The 16,726-nt window shown below is 52.9% G+C and overlaps 7 protein-coding genes across 7 annotated transcripts; 3 read left to right on the top strand and 4 right to left on the bottom strand.

Annotated features, from left to right (window-relative positions):
• Positions 1-249: 249 nt before the first annotated feature.
• J4E85_001700 (uncharacterized protein) lies at positions 250-2,113 on the top strand (the record flags this gene model as incomplete). The annotated part of the gene is made up of 2 exons (XM_051465984.1): positions 250-288; positions 353-2,113. 2 exons carry the CDS (start codon positions 250-252, stop codon positions 2,111-2,113), a joined length of 1,800 nt encoding a protein of 599 aa, XP_051330541.1.
• A 1,421-nt stretch (positions 2,114-3,534) lies between these two features.
• Positions 3,535-4,530, top strand: J4E85_001699 (uncharacterized protein; the record flags this gene model as incomplete). Its single annotated transcript, XM_051465983.1, has 1 exon — positions 3,535-4,530. One exon carries the CDS (start codon positions 3,535-3,537, stop codon positions 4,528-4,530), a length of 996 nt encoding a protein of 331 aa, XP_051330540.1.
• Positions 4,531-5,270: 740 nt separating this feature from the next.
• On the bottom strand, positions 5,271-6,673 carry J4E85_001698 (uncharacterized protein; the record flags this gene model as incomplete). Its single annotated transcript, XM_051465982.1, has 3 exons — positions 5,271-5,740; positions 5,796-6,338; positions 6,397-6,673. The coding sequence occupies 3 exons, from the start codon at positions 6,671-6,673 to the stop codon at positions 5,271-5,273; spliced, it is 1,290 nt and encodes a 429-aa protein (XP_051330539.1).
• Positions 6,674-7,250: 577 nt separating this feature from the next.
• Positions 7,251-7,986, bottom strand: J4E85_001697 (uncharacterized protein; the record flags this gene model as incomplete). Its single annotated transcript, XM_051465981.1, has 2 exons — positions 7,251-7,541; positions 7,591-7,986. The coding sequence occupies 2 exons, from the start codon at positions 7,984-7,986 to the stop codon at positions 7,251-7,253; spliced, it is 687 nt and encodes a 228-aa protein (XP_051330538.1).
• Positions 7,987-12,018: 4,032 nt separating this feature from the next.
• J4E85_001696 (uncharacterized protein) lies at positions 12,019-13,428 on the bottom strand (the record flags this gene model as incomplete). Its single annotated transcript, XM_051465980.1, has 6 exons — positions 12,019-12,305; positions 12,388-12,439; positions 12,757-13,054; positions 13,111-13,143; positions 13,200-13,321; positions 13,381-13,428. 6 exons carry the CDS (start codon positions 13,426-13,428, stop codon positions 12,019-12,021), a joined length of 840 nt encoding a protein of 279 aa, XP_051330537.1.
• Positions 13,429-14,597: 1,169 nt separating this feature from the next.
• J4E85_001695 (uncharacterized protein) lies at positions 14,598-15,651 on the bottom strand (the record flags this gene model as incomplete). The annotated part of the gene is made up of 3 exons (XM_051465979.1): positions 14,598-15,050; positions 15,103-15,171; positions 15,226-15,651. The coding sequence occupies 3 exons, from the start codon at positions 15,649-15,651 to the stop codon at positions 14,598-14,600; spliced, it is 948 nt and encodes a 315-aa protein (XP_051330536.1).
• A 311-nt stretch (positions 15,652-15,962) lies between these two features.
• J4E85_001694 (uncharacterized protein) lies at positions 15,963-16,339 on the top strand (the record flags this gene model as incomplete). The annotated part of the gene is made up of 2 exons (XM_051465978.1): positions 15,963-15,979; positions 16,030-16,339. 2 exons carry the CDS (start codon positions 15,963-15,965, stop codon positions 16,337-16,339), a joined length of 327 nt encoding a protein of 108 aa, XP_051330535.1.
• Positions 16,340-16,726: the final 387 nt, after the last annotated feature.

Genomic DNA, 16,726 nt, shown 5'->3' with positions numbered 1-16,726 from the left:
CTGCACTATTCGATGCAGGCCAACCCACGGCGCATCACCACGATTCTTCCGTCATATCCTCCCAGGTCCCCCATGCTTGCAGTAGTCGCCAGTAGCTTTGTCTAGCCATTCCTAGCCGACCATACTCTACCGGCTTCCCGCGCGCGCACCCATTTCCTCGTCGCGCACTTGCAGCACATATACACGCTCTGCAGCCGCACTCTACTCGAATCACTGCCTTCGGCCTAATATAGCATACTCTAATCAATCATGAAGCAACGCAAGTTCTCCTTCAATCTGGCGCCAGTCGTACGTTCCATCCCCAGTCCTTTGTCTGCAGTCGCATCCCAACAGTAACTCACCGCCAATGTAGAAGATTGCCTCCAAGCCAGACCTCTCCGACAAGCCCGCGCCGGACCCGGCTCCCTCCTCGTCACACAAGAGACACACCTCCAAAGACAGCATATGCGACCAATCGCCCTACATCAACCGCCGCGTTCTCGACGAACATACCGATCTGGAACTGCGCCTAGCATGTCGCGAAATCCTGCAAAACTTCAAGCCGTCCGACCATGGCATGGAGAACACCGACCCCAAGCTCGACTTTGGTGGCCTCGGCCGACGGAAGGAGAGTAAACCACAGGCCACTGAGGTCGCTGTCCGCATGCCCACTGGCGCGCCTCCAGAGCTGGCAGCGACTTCGACGTCATTCATGATGCGCAAACCCAGCACCAAGACGCGCTCACGCACGAAGGCGGACCAGGAGATCAGAGCAAGGACCTACGGAGACATGCCTGCACGCGCGAATAGCAGTCGCAAGCGAGCTGACTTCGGATGGCTTGACGAACGGGACGCAGAGAGGGAGGAGAAGCTGAGGTCATACGGCAAGACTTCTATGGACGTACCGCGATCGAACGTCTTCCACAATGACTCGGACGAAGACGTGACCCTTCCCGTAGCAGTCACATCTACTCTCGCCAACGCCAAGATGTCGTCGTCAGTGCCTACCTCAGCATCTTTACCCTACAGCAGGAGCATGAACCGACTATCCCACCAATCCGATAACCCAGCAGCAGTTGCAGACGCACAAGCCACAGAATGGATGCGTCGAGAGCTGGAGAAGAAGCGGCAGCAAGAAGCATCTGAGGGCCACCGTGGTCGCTCATCGACTTCAGTCCGACCACCCAGTCGTGCTGCCAGTGTCAAGGAAAGCGTTAAAGAATACATCTTCCCAGGCTCTCGCAGTCGGGCTCTGAGCCGTGCGCAGTCCAAAGAGTCTCTTCGTCCAGCAGCCGACAACGACGACCAGGGTCTCTCACGCAGTGGCTCGAATTCAGGATGGCGTAGCTGGGGCATACCCCGCCGCTTGAGTTCAAGAAGCAACAGCAGACCAGGAACCTCGAAAGGAAAACCGGAGGAAGCTCAGCCCAGGAAGTCAGAGTCCAACGGCCTCAACTTGAACAGAGAGCTACCCCCACTACCAGGTCTGGACACATGGAAGGACCACCAAGAATCTCCTCAGGAGGAAATAACAGTATCGATGAAATCTCCCACATCGCCAACCGCCGCAACACACATTGCAAGCATGATGCGCTCGCAAGAACAGCACCAGGAGCGTTCTCCCGCCGCAAAGAAACACAGGAAGAGCGGATCTGATACGTTGGCCATGCAATTCAACGATTCATTCCCTGCCCGGAAGTCGTCTCGCAAACAGGAGACCAAGGCCATCTCACAGCCCACAAGGACCAACCCAGGTAGCCCAACACACCCCGGAAACACGATGACTGGCTGGTCCTCTACTAGTAATCTAGACCAGCGCCTCGAAGTAGGCTCCAGCAACCACACCCGCCAACGAAGCGGAGATAGCAACTCTGCCAGCAACCAGAGTGCCGAGGCATCTACCTTCTCTCGTAAGATGAGTCTGGATACGACGGCCCGGAAGACCCTCTCCAACGAGCCCAAGACCCCAGGCCGGGAAGAGCAAAAGTCCAAACTGAAGAAGATCTTTAGCGGCTGGATGCACAAGAAGGACAAGAAAGAGGACTGGATGCACAAGATGGAGAAAGAGGGTGTCAGGGAAGGTGTTATGGTGCAGGACGGCAGCACGAGCGCGTCACCCGTGGTGCGCTACTAATTTCCCTTCTCCGCCGTCTGGGTCTCAGTCAGGGTCGTACCTTCCGTTTTGGATGGGTCACTTGCCCAATTGGGGTATTTGTATACATGTAATGACGCTCACGCGTAATGTGCAACGACGCAACGCCACTTTTCATTTCTTCTCGGGGTTTTCTTAGGGAGTTGTATATGCGGCTGCGCCGTCATCAGTACGATGCATTTTCTTTTCTTCTTGCATAATGGTGTAGGATTGTGGTAATAGAATGAGATTTCTGGTGTTTTTCACAGTCAGTGCATGATGCCAATGCTTGCAGTGTCAGAATTGCACGACGTCCGCGCCCCATCTTTATTCCAGGCATGAAAAGAGGCCAAGTTGTCGGTTGGCGCTATACACGTGACTGCGCAATGATGTCCACGGGTGTCACGTCAGACTGGATGCTCCTTCCATGACTACAATCTGGACATCTACCCGCGTTCAACAACCACGCAAGCGTCTATCTCCAGCCTCATGTGCGCACTACATCCTACTGGCCGTCAACATGGGTATAGAAGCCGGCGTCACTTCGCCACAGCGACTGACTGCATATCAGCAACGCCCTCACCTTTACCTGACAGTCCCCGCTTTTCCACGTCGATTCGAGGCACACGTAGGTGAGGTGACTGCGTGGTAGCTATGGCAACACTATACAACTGACCGCCTGCCTCATAGCAACATCACACGACTGTAGACGCAGACCGACTGGCGATTGAGTACACAACGAGCTTTCCTGTGGAGGTTCCGACGGTACCTACTCTCGGTTCCGAATGCACCTACCACGATCAAGTGGCCACTGCAAACTACCTAGGTACTTGCTTCGGAATCGGTGACACATCATATACTCCATCCCTGTGCAGCTCCCATTGGATTTGACGACATACCACGACCGACTCTGTGAGAGCTATGCCTCCGACATGATCGTGCAAGGAAGCTAACACCGAGCTGTGCAAGTTCTATTTTTCCCGCCGAGACGTCTATATCATTATGCCGTTCTGAACGATACATCCACAGGGATCTCCAACTCAACTCGTTCGTACACGAAGGCAGGACTCCATCTTCAGTCACAATACTTGCCGACCATGTGCAACGTCATTCACTTCTTCTTCAAATGCCAGCATCTACTACGTCTACGAAGGTCGCGCTGCAAGGGTACGAAACACAAGATGACGAGAACCAGCATTCGAGCTGCTTGTACTGCCGAATCCTTCCTCACTATATATTTTCAGACCGACTGCAGTCCGTGCGAGCACAAATTGTGGGAGAGCGAGTGGGAGTCAAAGCTAGGGCGGGCGAGAGCATTCTTAATCAAATTAATCGAGAAGCGGATGTATGGAGTGGAGGACATCACTGCTCTAGTCAAGGAGCTTGAAGAGCAGTACTATGTAGCTTCCTGGGATGCACGTAACATGCAGATACCCTCACACGCTTTTAAGAAAAGCGTGGCTCGGGTAAGCATTACCTATCATCAGACGGCTCGCTCGCCCCTGACCCAGGAAGTACGACCGGAAGACGTCGTCGATCCGAAGAAGCACAACAAGGACTGGAGGGAAATGGATGCGAACGACTACGATGGCGACTATATTGCGAGCACCGATCCGATTCACCCTGTCAGTACCGACTACTCGCACCCGCTCGATGACGACGATGGAAGCTGGATCTTCAATCACTTTACACCAGAAGAGATGGAACCCACGGCCGGAGATTTAGACTTCGACCAGAATGGTTGGAGCTGGGAAAGCAACGATCACGTCAACGACAGCGACAGTGAGAAGGGCGGGATGCCTATGATTGCTAAATCTCCAGAAGAGAACACTACGTTACAGATCGACGGTAACGATCTGATCGCATGGGGGCCTGAAGCCTCAGCGTCATCCACGCTTTCGAAAATCAGCATGGATGGTCTCAGTATGGAACAGAAACATGCGAAGGAGCAGAAAGAACTCATGATCGACGCATTCTGGGCAGTCGTCAATGAGTCCACGGAGCCACAACGACAATCAGACTCCGAAATGGAGGATCTGAACTTGATACTTCGCAGCCTCGACATCTCTCAGGATACGCCAACCCCCTCAACCCCTTGCACACCGACCAAGTCGCCTCACATGTGGGTAGATGGTCCTTCGGACGCTCTTCATACTCCACCATCGACACCCACTCGACCTACAACACCACCAAGTCCCAACTCAACACGCACAGCCTACAACAAACAACGCAAGTTTCTCAAAAAGCGACTACAAGAAGATGCTAATAAGAACAAGTACTACAGTGACTTGCTCCTTATTTCGCGGTGGGAGGCGAAAGCGTCCGAAGGACCAGATGGGAGGTTTATTGCTGAACCCCAGATGGTGAGGGCAGGTGGTGGTGGTGGTGGTGGAGTAGGAGGCAACGGGTGGTTTCAATAAGAGTCAAAGGTCGTCAAGGGCCGATGCATTGGGAGCTACGTCTCATTGGTAATTCATACTGAACAGGTCTACAGCCTACATCAGGACAAAACAAGCAGATCAGAAACCTCTAGCGTCAATGTAGGCTTCAGCGTGTCAAAATGTCCCTTGATCCAGGCGCCATAAAGCTCTGGATATTGGTGTGAATGGATGTACCTTTCTTCATTACTCATATACCGGCAGGTCCATTACGCACTGCCATTCATAGCCATGTCTATCAAATCCCACTCATGCGCCGAACGCTATGCATAAATCTCATCGCTGAGCTAAACGCATCAGATCACGTAAAGCGTGTAAAACAGCCCCCAGCATGTGCAAGGTCGCCAGACCCAATCTGCGTACGATCCGATACGTCCCCCACCCTGTCCAGTAACATAGCCCGAGTATAATCAGTGGGAACATGATCGGGCTCACTATAAACAAGAGCAGATAAGCTGGCCCCATGCTGAGGATCGCGAACACGGCATGATACCATTGGTTGACAAATTCCCAGTCGAAGTTGTCGGGAATATCGTCTGGATCGAACAGCGCATGGGGATGACGGCCGTCAGTCATCACGCATACGCTCCGTCGCCTTGCCGATCTAGAGCACCATCAGCAACGTAAATGGCCTAGAAGTCTGCGTTAGCTCAGGATATTCGTTTCTAGACCAATGTAGACTCCAACGTACCCGTTCATTCATGCTGGTGGGTCGACAGGGATCACCACCTGTCGCCACCAGAATCTCCGCTCATGACAGTATTGAAGAAGTTGGCGTCGCCGCCGTAGTTGCCACCTCCGCCATACCCGCCCATGCGGTTCTTGCCCTGGGTCTTGGCATGTTCGACGATGGAGCTCTTCCGGCCGAGATCCTTCGCTAGAGAGACGGAGTTTGTAATGGATGATAGCAGGTTGACTAGTTGCACATCCGATGCTTCTTGCTGGGACTCAAGCGAGAAAGCGGCTGAGTCTGGCGGGCCGAGGATATTCAGGCGGGCGAGCATGGCAGATACACTGCGGAGAATCGAGTGGTCTAGAGGCAGGGGATGTTGCGCGTCTGGCGCGGCGTTGACTGGTAGGGACGGGTCGGAGAGGTACGAAGCTGGGAGCGAGTCGATGTATGCGCGTAGGAGCATGATTCGTCGGCTGAGCATGCGAATGGCGTTCATCTTGGCTGTAAGCGAAGAGAGAACTGTATTAAAGTCAGTATGTCTGTACCAAGTGAGATTCAAGGTCGCTGAACCTACCTTCTTCGTCGTCGGCGTTCAAGATGACCGACTCGTCGATGGGCGCATCCTTTTCTTTCTCCTTCTCCTTCTCCTTTTGCTTTCCTCGTGTATTCCGCTTCCCAGTAACCTCATCGGTTCTTGAGGGCTCCGGCGCTGCACCGGCCACGTTTGCTGTGCCTTCTACTGCAGTAGCGTTGCCACCACCCCGCGCGACGAAATCGACAGAGATCATTTCCGCTTCGCCAGTCTCAATCGAGTATACTAGCTCTCTAAACTTGGTTGACTTCGCCTGTACAGCCCCGTCGATATCCATAGCCTTGTCATTCGGATCGCTCGTTGTGTTGACGGAGAGGGACTCGTAGACGGTGAGAGGCAGCTTTCCGGCCGCAGTCTCTTTGGAGAAAGCATTTTCAGGGTGGAAGAGTACGAGCAGCGGAGACTCGGTGTAGACTTCTGATATGCGCGAATGGATAGGAAGGATGTGGGGTTCTGGGCCGGAGGCGGGACCGAGGGTAAACCAGCCTACAATGTCCAATTGTGGCTCCTTGTGTACGTCCTTGACTACACTCAGGTTAGCTTCATCCAGTTGTGTAAATATAAGGTATAGACGAGAACTTACAGTCTTCGATACGCTTGCTGAACCACTCGTCGTCTAGTACTGTCTCTCCGTCTTGGTTTGGTAGGAGCTTTGCTTGGAAAGCAACCTCCATCGTGATATTCTGACCATCTTGCGCGCCTAGTATGGCTCCGACTACTGGTCCTGTCTGCTGTCGTAGTGTGTGCCGTGTTACGCAGTCTGTTATTGTGAGGAGTACCAGCGGGTGAAGTTGTACTGTCGGACTTGCGTCAGAGGCGCGGGTGGTCGAAACGAGTGGATTTCCTGATGATTCGGCCATATTTGCTGCAGTGTAGTTCGGTGTCGCGTTCAGGATATTCACGATGGTCGAGATAGTGGTAGGAGGTCGGAGTGGTGTTCGAGCAGCAAGGCAATTGCAATGATATGGTCTTGGTGGGGAGCTTGCTTAGGCTGCAGCTGCCACAATTCGTGGGGTTGTGCCAAGGCGCTACCCGTTCAGCGCTAGTGTCAACGCGACTCCAGCGCGACGCGCTTTCCACGGGAAAGATCCGTCATTACCTAGGTATCCAGCTTTCACTACACTCCTCTTTCTTAGACTTCAGAATCAAGGATCACGAACCGGAGCGAGCGTTTATCATCGGAGTACGATTATGGCATTATCATTCATGGTCAGGCCTAGCCTCCAGATCTTTGCGTCAATCGCCAAATACACTCCATAACTCCAAATCCAACCCAACCCAAAAGCGAATGGTATCTTAGTCTTGCTCCAGACTTTCAAAACGCCTGACCGCGGTCGCCGCCTTTCGGACGATCTCTCTATGTCGTTTCTATCATGTCGTTATGAATGCCACACAATTCAATGTACATATTAGTGGTTTCCTGGGCCGTTCGCTTCTTTACATCTCCACGAGGACTTTGAGAACAAGCTTGCCGTCTTTGTCGACCGTCTTGCCCGCGAGCTCGAAAGCTTCCTTTGTCGACGTCAACCCATGGAACCTGTGAGTGATCATGTTGTCAAGACTCGGAAGTACACCGGCAGACAAGATCTTGATACCAGTGGGGTAGGTGTTGGCATAGCGGAAGATGCCAATGATGTCGACCTCTTTCAGATGAGATGCTGACATGGGTAGTGTCTGAACTGGCGTACCCATTCCGACCATGATGAGCTTGCCGCCAGGCCTTGTCGCCTACGAGAAATTAGGATTAGGTTTGCGATTTTTTCCTGGAGAGACTTACGTATAGTCCAGCTTGCATGCAGATTTCCTTTCCAGTGCAGTCAAAGGTGACATCAGCACCTTCAAAGTCTGGCTCGTTCTGGGATGCAATCTGCATAACATCGGCAGCCAACTCCTTGGCTACGGCGAACTTCTCAGCAGTTTCGTTGCCATGTTTCTGTGGGGTCACGATATAGCCCTTGTGGGCGAAGCCGTTCGCCAAGGCGTAGTTGATTCGCCCATAGTCGATGTCTGCGATGACAACGGTTGTGGCGCCAGACACCTTGGCCATCGCAGCTGTCAGAAGGCCGACTGTGCCTGCACCAAAAACAATGGCCGTGTCACCTTGCTCGATCTGGGCTCTTCTTGTTGCATGGATCGCAACAGAAAGAGGCTCCAGAAGCGCAGCCGATTCCATGGAGACGTGCGAAGGTAGTCTGATTTAAGTTGTCAGCTAAGTTCGGGTTCGGGTCGATCATGCACGACATACTTGTGGCACCATTTCGCGGGATGGTTGATGCGTTCCTGAAGCGTCCCCTGGAAGTGAGGCACAGATTTGGCGCTACTCCGAAACCTCATCTTCGGGCAGAGATTGTAGCGTCCCCGTTGGCATGACCTGCAGTTGTCGCACGGCACACCTACCTCCAGAGCAACACGATCGCCAATCTGGTAGCCGGTAACACTCTCGCCGATGGCAACCACAACCCCAGCAGACTCATGGCCTAGTGACAACGGCTCGCAAGCCTGCAGATCACCGTTGCAGAACTTGCTGTAGTAGGAACAATCGCTTCCGCACAGTCCAGTGGCCTTGATAGCGATCTGGAGTTCATTGGCGGCGGGATCCGTAATGGTACGAGTTTCCTAATTGGATTCGTTAGCTTCACGTTTAGATGCTCAATATACACCAAAACCCCCACGAGTAGTGGGTAGACGTGGGATGTGTAACGAAATTGGAAGGCATACGAGCCGCAAATCCCTTGGCCCATGTAAGACCGAAGCTACGACAGTCGAGGACTTGGAGTAGTGCCTCGTTGGGATTGGATAGATATCTGCGAGAGCTGAGGGAGCCATTACGAGAAAATTTTGGTAGTATGGGGGATGGTGGCAATGGAGCGGGAAGAAGTGAGGAAGAGATAGCTAACAGAAGCCCACCCCACGGGAGCGTGGAGGCTGATATAGTTGTTGAGAAGGCCCATTTCGATCAACGGTGGCCTGGCACAAGCTGGGCTTGCCTCAGGTTGGTGCATCGGCGAGATAATGGCATCGCATGAGGGAAGATTCAAAGGTTCCACGTCATTTGCTAGGCGTATCAAACTGGCGGGACGAGCATGGATAGGGATGCGCGACCAGAGCTACTTGGTACGGTAGGCCTCGCGTAGTCTTTTCTTTATCCCGTTACTCTGTGTGTATATATGAGGCTAGATCTTCTTGTGGGTACACGACCGGGAGCTCTTGTTATTCGCCCAGCGAGCTAGTATCTGGGGACTCAAGCATTGTTAGACTCGTTTTGCCGGATCAACACCGTATAGCTCCGGGACGTGCACACGCAAGATGCGATATAGGAGCAATGTCATAACGCAGTGTGTATCTTGAACACGTCTTGTCTTGTGTAGTGGCCGTCTATCAGAAACCCGCCGGCGTTGTGAAACAGCGATAAGGCACACTGCACGGCTGTGGAGCCCGCTGCCAAAGGTTGTGTTGGGATTTACGGCAGCGAACCTGTCGGTTGTAGTGGCCCTGCAGAACCACAGATCCCTGAGCAGGACGCGCGAAACATCAGCCTGATATGCAGGCTGTCCTGTCTCGGCGTTAGCATGTCGTTACCGCTAAGCCAAAGCTCAAACCATAAGTCGTCCTCTGCCCCCGGTGCATCATCAATCTTGGATTCTTAGGGCCTGCATACCGACGGGAAAATTCGACCGCTGACTGGCTAGCGTATCTGGCTGATATTCCAGAAGACTTCCCGAAGGCACTTTTGCAATATAAAATCCCGGATATATTGCCCATGTGCAAACGGCTCACGCCCAACGGTGCGCCTCCAGCCTGGACTACTCTGGGGAGCATGGAATCAGTCCCGTAGTGCGGCCCCTTAGCGGGATCCTCCTGGGGCAACTGTGGTGTGTGTGGTAGCAGACCCGTTGGCTGAATGTCGGTTGGAGGGTGGGCATGGGTCATGGTTTGGCTACCGAGCAGCCCATTGACGAAATTCGTCCTACGCGCGACCGAACTGCCGGGACAAGAAAGTACAAGGGCCTCTTATCGGAGCGACCTCAACGCCAACTGCACGAACGACTGGCCCAAGGGATAGCTAATAGTCAACAGCTGCACCTTTGACCGAGGTGTGGCCACCAAGAAGCCATGGAAATTGACATGTGCCAGCATCTGCATGACAATGGCGAAGAAGCACCGGTAGCGCGCTGCAATGCCGTCCCAGATCTACCATCTCGACCGAGAAATGAGGTCGAGTGTCGGTCGTGAAGGATTCAGAGGAACAACGGTGATCGCGGGTACATGGCAGGCCCAGCACTTGACAGGGAAGCGGCCACGAGCAAGATGAGATGTCGTTACTAAGCCGACCCGCAACAAGCGTTTACGTATCTCTCCGACCGCCCGACCTGCTCTCCCATTCGACAACCACTGTCGTCTGGCACGCTGCCGAGCAAACTGCAGCAGCGGGACGGCAAAACAAACGTTGGCGACCACTCATTCTCTGTTCCATCAAACGTTGCACGGCAGAGCACCATGGTGGATCCGAGCATGCCCAGTTGTGTTGAGATTAACTTCTTTGCACACCAGGATGCGCCTAGGACTCGACTAACGAATATACCTAATGTACCTATCCAGCCAGTGCGCTCCCAGCTCCGGCGCAACGAGCTACGAGATGCAATAGAATAATGGCCCTACTGATAAGCAAGGTACTTCTCGTTCGCACTGCACATGCGTCTACCTCAAGGCCCCAGGTATATTCAACGCTACTATAGACCCTGTCCATGAACGTAAAAGAACACCGGGATGTCGCTCCACCAAGCGACCGACTCCACGACCCTCATGCATGGCCCTCTGAAAGCAGTAGGCGGTGAGCGAAGACCATCATACCCAGTTTGAGAGTTTCCTGTAACCCTTTGTCAACCTGAGCACGTTTTCGCGATCTACATCGAATATATGTCAAGCGCTTGCACGACGGTGCCGCGGCGGTGAGCAATTTCACCTTACTCGCTTTCCGCAAAGCTGCCTACGCCACAGCATCCAACCACCATGACCCCGGGCTTAAGGATACGTATTCCTCAGACAGGCGGTCTGTCGGATGTAGAGGTACCGTTTCCCCTATCGCACCACCCCGCCCAGAACAAGCTGCGGAGTGTGCGGAAGCCCCTCTCCGTATCGACATGTTGTCGCAAAAAAAGCATTGCATGTCGCAACCTACTCAAGACCACGAGGTTGCCACAATGCACAACGCCGCTTCCTGACTGGCTGTATTACGCAGTGGGTACCAGAACTCTGGATTGCGCACGGACGGAGGGGACCTGCATCCGCCATAATCTCCAAACAGTTTACCAGGAAAGTCTCGAGCACTCCGTCACCAAGGTATCTTCTTGCCCATGAACTTCGCGTGGAAGAATGTCATGAAGCGCTAATCCGCAGACTTGAGTCAAGGCGGGACAAGAGTCCAGAGGAACAACCCGGTGCCAAAATTCCAAGGCGGCGTATCTACTACTACTTTTGCCGGTACTTTTATGGTTAGAACCTCCGGAGATACCGAGATACCACCACACATCTCACGCTTCACTTTTGAGCTACAGGTACTTGACAATTGCCGTTGATCGTAAGCGAAGCGGAACTATGTGAAATGAAGAGGAAGAGCTGAGTCGGTGGTGTGCTGATGGCCCGCAGGTACCTGTGTATCAGGCAAGAGATGCAGATCATGTGTCCACACAACGTGCCGCCGCGGCATCCTTTGTAGTCGATGATGAGTATCGGCGTCAAGACGTGTCTCAACGAGACAACGCATCTGTACGCTGACGCACACCTGCGTTTACCGATCAAGTGCCGTCTCTAGCAACCGTCAAATTTGTATCAAGGTCCGCTATCTTGGACAAGCTATAGTCAAGACTCAACGGTCAGCTTTGACTCCACATCGGAGAAGTGCAAAGGATTCCGCGTGCTTGTCTAGCGCAATGCGATATCGCTGCGTGGACAAGGAAGCCATGAGGCACATGTCAGGCCACCAGCACGGATAGAGCCGCAATCTCCATCGCCTGTCAGTTCGTACCCGGTAAACTATGATATGCCGTTCTCGGTCGACGGGCAGGACAAAGTAATCAGGCATGCGTACACCGCTCGCTGGGCAGCATGGTGAGATTTTGGGTACTCCAAGCTAGACGAACTTACTCAAGAGACGGGTCAATTATTATCCCAAGACCTTCAACATTCCGTCTCTCTAAACCCCTTCCTACAGGCTACTCTCCCGCTTCTTCTTCCCCACCAACCCCTCCGCCTCAAGCCATTGGCGGATAATAGCATTCGTCTCCTCTGGCTTCTGGATCAACGCCCAATGCGCAGCCTCCACTTCTCCTTTCGTAAGCTTAGGAATGAAATTGTCCATGCTCTTTGCCATTGCGGGCTTCAGCACGCCGTCATGCGTGGCTTGGATGAAGAGGACGGGCTGACTGATTATTTTCTTGTCGAGCAGCGCTTGGTCTTCTTCCCAGTTCGTGCGGCGTTGGCGATACCAGTTCACTGGGTTGAGGGATTAGTGGTTGAGCTTGAAGTAGTGTGTAGATATGGTGGATGAGTGATAGGTTGGGGAGAGAGGACTCACATGTGGGGTGGATCCCGTGGTTGAGATACTGCTTGACGTAGTAGTCTAGGTACTGATTCGCTGTTAGTACACCATCGCTTGTTGGCAAATCCTTCAGCTGTCTTTCTGAAACAAGATGATGCAATGGATCGATCTCGACATGTCCTTCGCGCGGGACGATCTTGATGTCGAGCCGAGTCGATCTTTTGGAACCCTTTCCCGCCTCATGCATGATATGTCGGAAGTGGTAATGCCTTTGTCGAGCGACGCAACCACCCCATAGCATCCCCTCAAAAGGTAACACATTGGTCTCTCACGGCAATCATCCACTCTTCTTTCCCTTCGATCCCGCACTCGACACGCGTTCCAGCATAAGAGATCATCACGTACCTTTCCATTCAGAATCTTGCTCTCACCAATCTTTGGCAAGTTTTCGACCAGTATTCCCTTCTCGGGAACGAACGTGACCTCGCCTTTTGGTCCCTTGGCCCCATACATGCCACTCAGGAATTGCCTGATCGACTGCTCATCATTGACGCTCTTTTCCACTTCGCCCGAAGCGAGATGGACCTGGTAGGCGAATTGGGGCAATGGACCTTTGACCAGATCTTCAGTGGAGAAGTACTTGTCGGAAGGAGCGGTATATGGTGTGCAAACTGAGAAGACGTGTGTGATGAGCTGGGGGTACCTGTGGGGGTAGTGAGTTGGTACCGTATATGGTAGTCAAGATGCCCGGGGACTTACCACTGAGCAGCTCGCCAGACGACGAAACCTCCCCTGAGCAAGGTGTTAGTAGATGAATCTCTTGACGCATGCATATGGCAGACGCCTACCAGTCATGACCACCAAGAATGATCTGCGGCGCATTGACTTCTTTAGCCAGTGCAGCAATATCATCTGATGCTCTCTTGAGTCCATACAGCTTGATCGAGTTTGGCGGAACTTTAGGAGCATCCTGAACATCTCAGCTTCGGTATATTCCCCCGAGTCGCAAGACCTCTGGATTCGCCTTACCGTGCCACCGTATCCCATCATATCCGGCGCAACAACCCGCATCCCCATGTCGACTAAGAGAGGAATCTGATATCTCCATCCCATCGATAGATCGGGCCAACCATGAATCTTCCAAAACAGTCAGTACAATTATGTTGCTTTACTCCAAAGTACCCTTTACAACTGGAGAAGGTGCGGAATTTGCCGGCATCGTATAACAGCCACCAAACACCACTCACCAGAAACACGGTATGCGTATACTCGCCAGACTTTGGTACCGCATATAGGTAATGGTATGTTTGTCCATTAAGCTTTGCAGTCTTGTGTTCGACACGAGGGTCTGATACAGGGTCAATTGGTTGGACAGGCATGACGTGATGTCTGTGCGACGAAGGGTAAAAGAAAATAGATTGCGACGAGGGTGGTGGGAATTTCGGGTTGTAGCAGCGATAGTCAGAACAGCCTTGGGTGATGATGGCGGTGAGCAAGCGAGTCGTCTTTGACGACGAAGCTGTAGATTCATGATGATGGTTGCTAGATTCGGGTATGCCGAGGTACCCCAATTGTGGGGTATGTAATCATCTCAGCCCTGACATCACTTTCATGATTCTCGTCGTTTACACGACGCGTAAGTTCTGCATGTGAAGCGCGAAGTCAGTGTTCCTTGTGTTGAAGATAGTGTTGCATGTATATTACTATAGTATGCTCGGAGATGGGCGGTTTTAGGATAATCCCACGCGCCGTGGGGTCCAATCTATCAACCCGAGTTCTAGGTAAGTTGTTGTGCATGCAGAATGAGGCGAGAACAACCGCAAGCGAGTACTGTAAGCTGTTGTTTGCCGGCGTCCGTGCCGGAATGGTATATGCAGAAAAAATATGCGTGACCCAGATTTTCGGAAGGAGTACAGTGCTGCCCGAAGCGCATACATAAGCTATACCCTGGACGTATAATCGACGGATAATGCAGCACTTGTGACATGGCAGGAGCCGTGACACAATTGACCATATTTTGATTAATTTGCGAAGCTTTGTGACTATCGCAGCTAGAACTTTGATGATGGTACGGTCGCATATCCAAGGTGGGAGAACCAGACCCCGTAAGTCAACGCGGCCGGTTGGCAGAAGTTGCGACAGGACCAAGGGCGATATTGCGAACGACTTCAATCGAGACACGCCAACAGCGATCTATCGGGCCGGTCCTGGGTAAAGGCAAGAAGGTATGGGCTTCCGGGTGATCCTCAATAGATGACGGTGTCCTCGGCGGCTTCTTCGACAACATCCTCTCCGTTCTCGTCGTCATCTTCCTTCATGGTTGTGTCAGCTACGGTCTCGTGAGTTGCACCGTGGCTATTCTGTATGTCCTCAGTGGCGCGCTCGACTTTTGCATTGGTGTCAGGGGTATCGGGCTGGTGGTCCTTCATGTCCAGGTCCTTGGGGGAGATGGCGCTACCATTAGTCTCGCCATTGGTGGTGGTTGTCTCTTGAGGTGCATGTGCATCATGGTTCTTACCGGTTTCTGCACCCTCTGCATCACCCTTTGTTTCCTCGGATGCATGCCGTCTCCGCAAATTATCCGGTTGTTGGCGAGCCTCGTACTCTTCTATCTCTCGTTTGACGGTTTCTTCGGCTTCGGCTATTTGGTCACGTATGCGGTCTTCTTCGTCGGGACTGGTTTCCCAGGGTTTGTAGTACTGCGAGCAAGATCAGCTGTGAACCAGGGTGGTCAGATGGAAGGCGACGTACGAGGTGTGGCTCTGACTTGGTCTGGAGGAAGTGCGCCATGGCGAGTAGATTTGCGTGACGTGCCCGCATCTATGAATTGTAAGCACCCAGCCAGAGCGTCAGGTGTAGACTGTCAAGACATACCATATCCCTCTCGAGAAGCTTGTGCTCCTTCCATCGTTGCTCTTTGCGCCTGGCTGCTCGCTCTGCCTTCCTCTGCTCGCTCTCTTGATCGTCCTGTTTGCGCTGAGCTAGCTGTCGCTTCTCGATCTCGGCGCGACGTTTCTGTCCTGTAGTAGCAGAGTTCTGTGAGAGTGCACCCAAAGCGGCGCCAAATAATCTGCGCTCTCGTCCTCTCTCGCGTCGCACAGGGGTGGGCTTGTCGTCTTTTGCGTCTTTGGTGGTAGAATCACGTCTTTCTTGGGTGGCAGTATCATTCTCGAGTCGCGGTCGCTTTGAGGTGTCTTCTGCTAGTGATTCTTGTCGTCTCTTGTGGCCGTTTACCGGGGGTGAGGCTGGCAGTGATAGTTCATCCGGAAGGACTACAGCCGATGCAATGGGTCCGTCCATGACAGTGTCGCGCGTCGTGTATGGGCTTTCTGGACGTTTCTAATGTGTGCTTAGCAATATCAGAGAAGCACGCGTGGGTGTCATTGGTGTAGGTGGCCCAGGGATCTCGCGATGGAAGCTTCGTGCACGGAGCATGGGTTCAGTTCACGCTAGCAGCGGACCACCGAAGCTGACTTTCACGACCGACTTTCTGTCTCACTGTCACGCGCCACCACCATACCAACGCACCCGTCACGACGAGACACCAAGCTCTATTAAACCTGCGATATTGAACACGTCCATATTCGTCATCACCCTCACAACCTTCCGCCATGTCTCGCCATCATCCGTAAGTACCCTCTCACTTCAAAGAGTCGCGCATACTGACACCTGTCGCAGCGATCTCGTCATGTGCCGCAAGCAGTCCGGCATCTCTATCGGCCGCCTCTGCGACAAGTGCGACGGCAAATGCCCCGTTTGCGACTCCTACGTCCGCCCGACCACCCTCGCCCGCATCTGCGACGAATGCTCCTTCGGCAACTACCAGAACAAGTGCGTCGTATGCGGTGGCGAGGGTATCTCAGACGCATTCTACTGCTTCGAGTGTACGCGCCTGGAGAAGGACCGGGATGGATGTCCGAAGATTATAAATCTGGGTAGTAGTAGGACGGATCTGTTCTACCAGAAGAAGAATTTCAGGAATCATTGAGGTGGCTTGGACTGCTGTTCTACGCGCCGTCAAGCGCGCCTGCGTTATGGGAGAATCTACAGGAAGATCTGGAGCTCGGCTACATGGAAGAGTGTACACGGGATAGCACGGGAAGAAGCATGGAGTTTGGGCGTCGCGGCAGCATTCTCAAGCGCCGCGATGTAGACAAAAATGGGTTATGGCGTTCAAAGATACCTCAACGATCTATCAATGGTACTTTTACCACTTCTCTACCTAGTAGCATTGCTGACAAGTTCGCAAGATCGATTTCTTCTCTGTTCTAGGGCATAGTAGCCTCGCGTATTCCTTCATCAAGACAGCTTTAGCTGCAAAATACAACTTACTGTCCGCCTGTAACCTGCGTTCCTAATCACCCACTCGCGTCCG

This window comes from Alternaria conjuncta (assembly GCF_024043145.1).
Source record: "Alternaria conjuncta strain BMP 0040 chromosome Unknown scaffold_2, whole genome shotgun sequence".
NCBI lineage: Eukaryota > Fungi > Ascomycota > Dothideomycetes > Pleosporales > Pleosporaceae > Alternaria > Alternaria conjuncta.
Note: the sequence above shows the minus strand (reverse complement) of the source record. Positions and strands in the feature narration are given on the sequence as shown.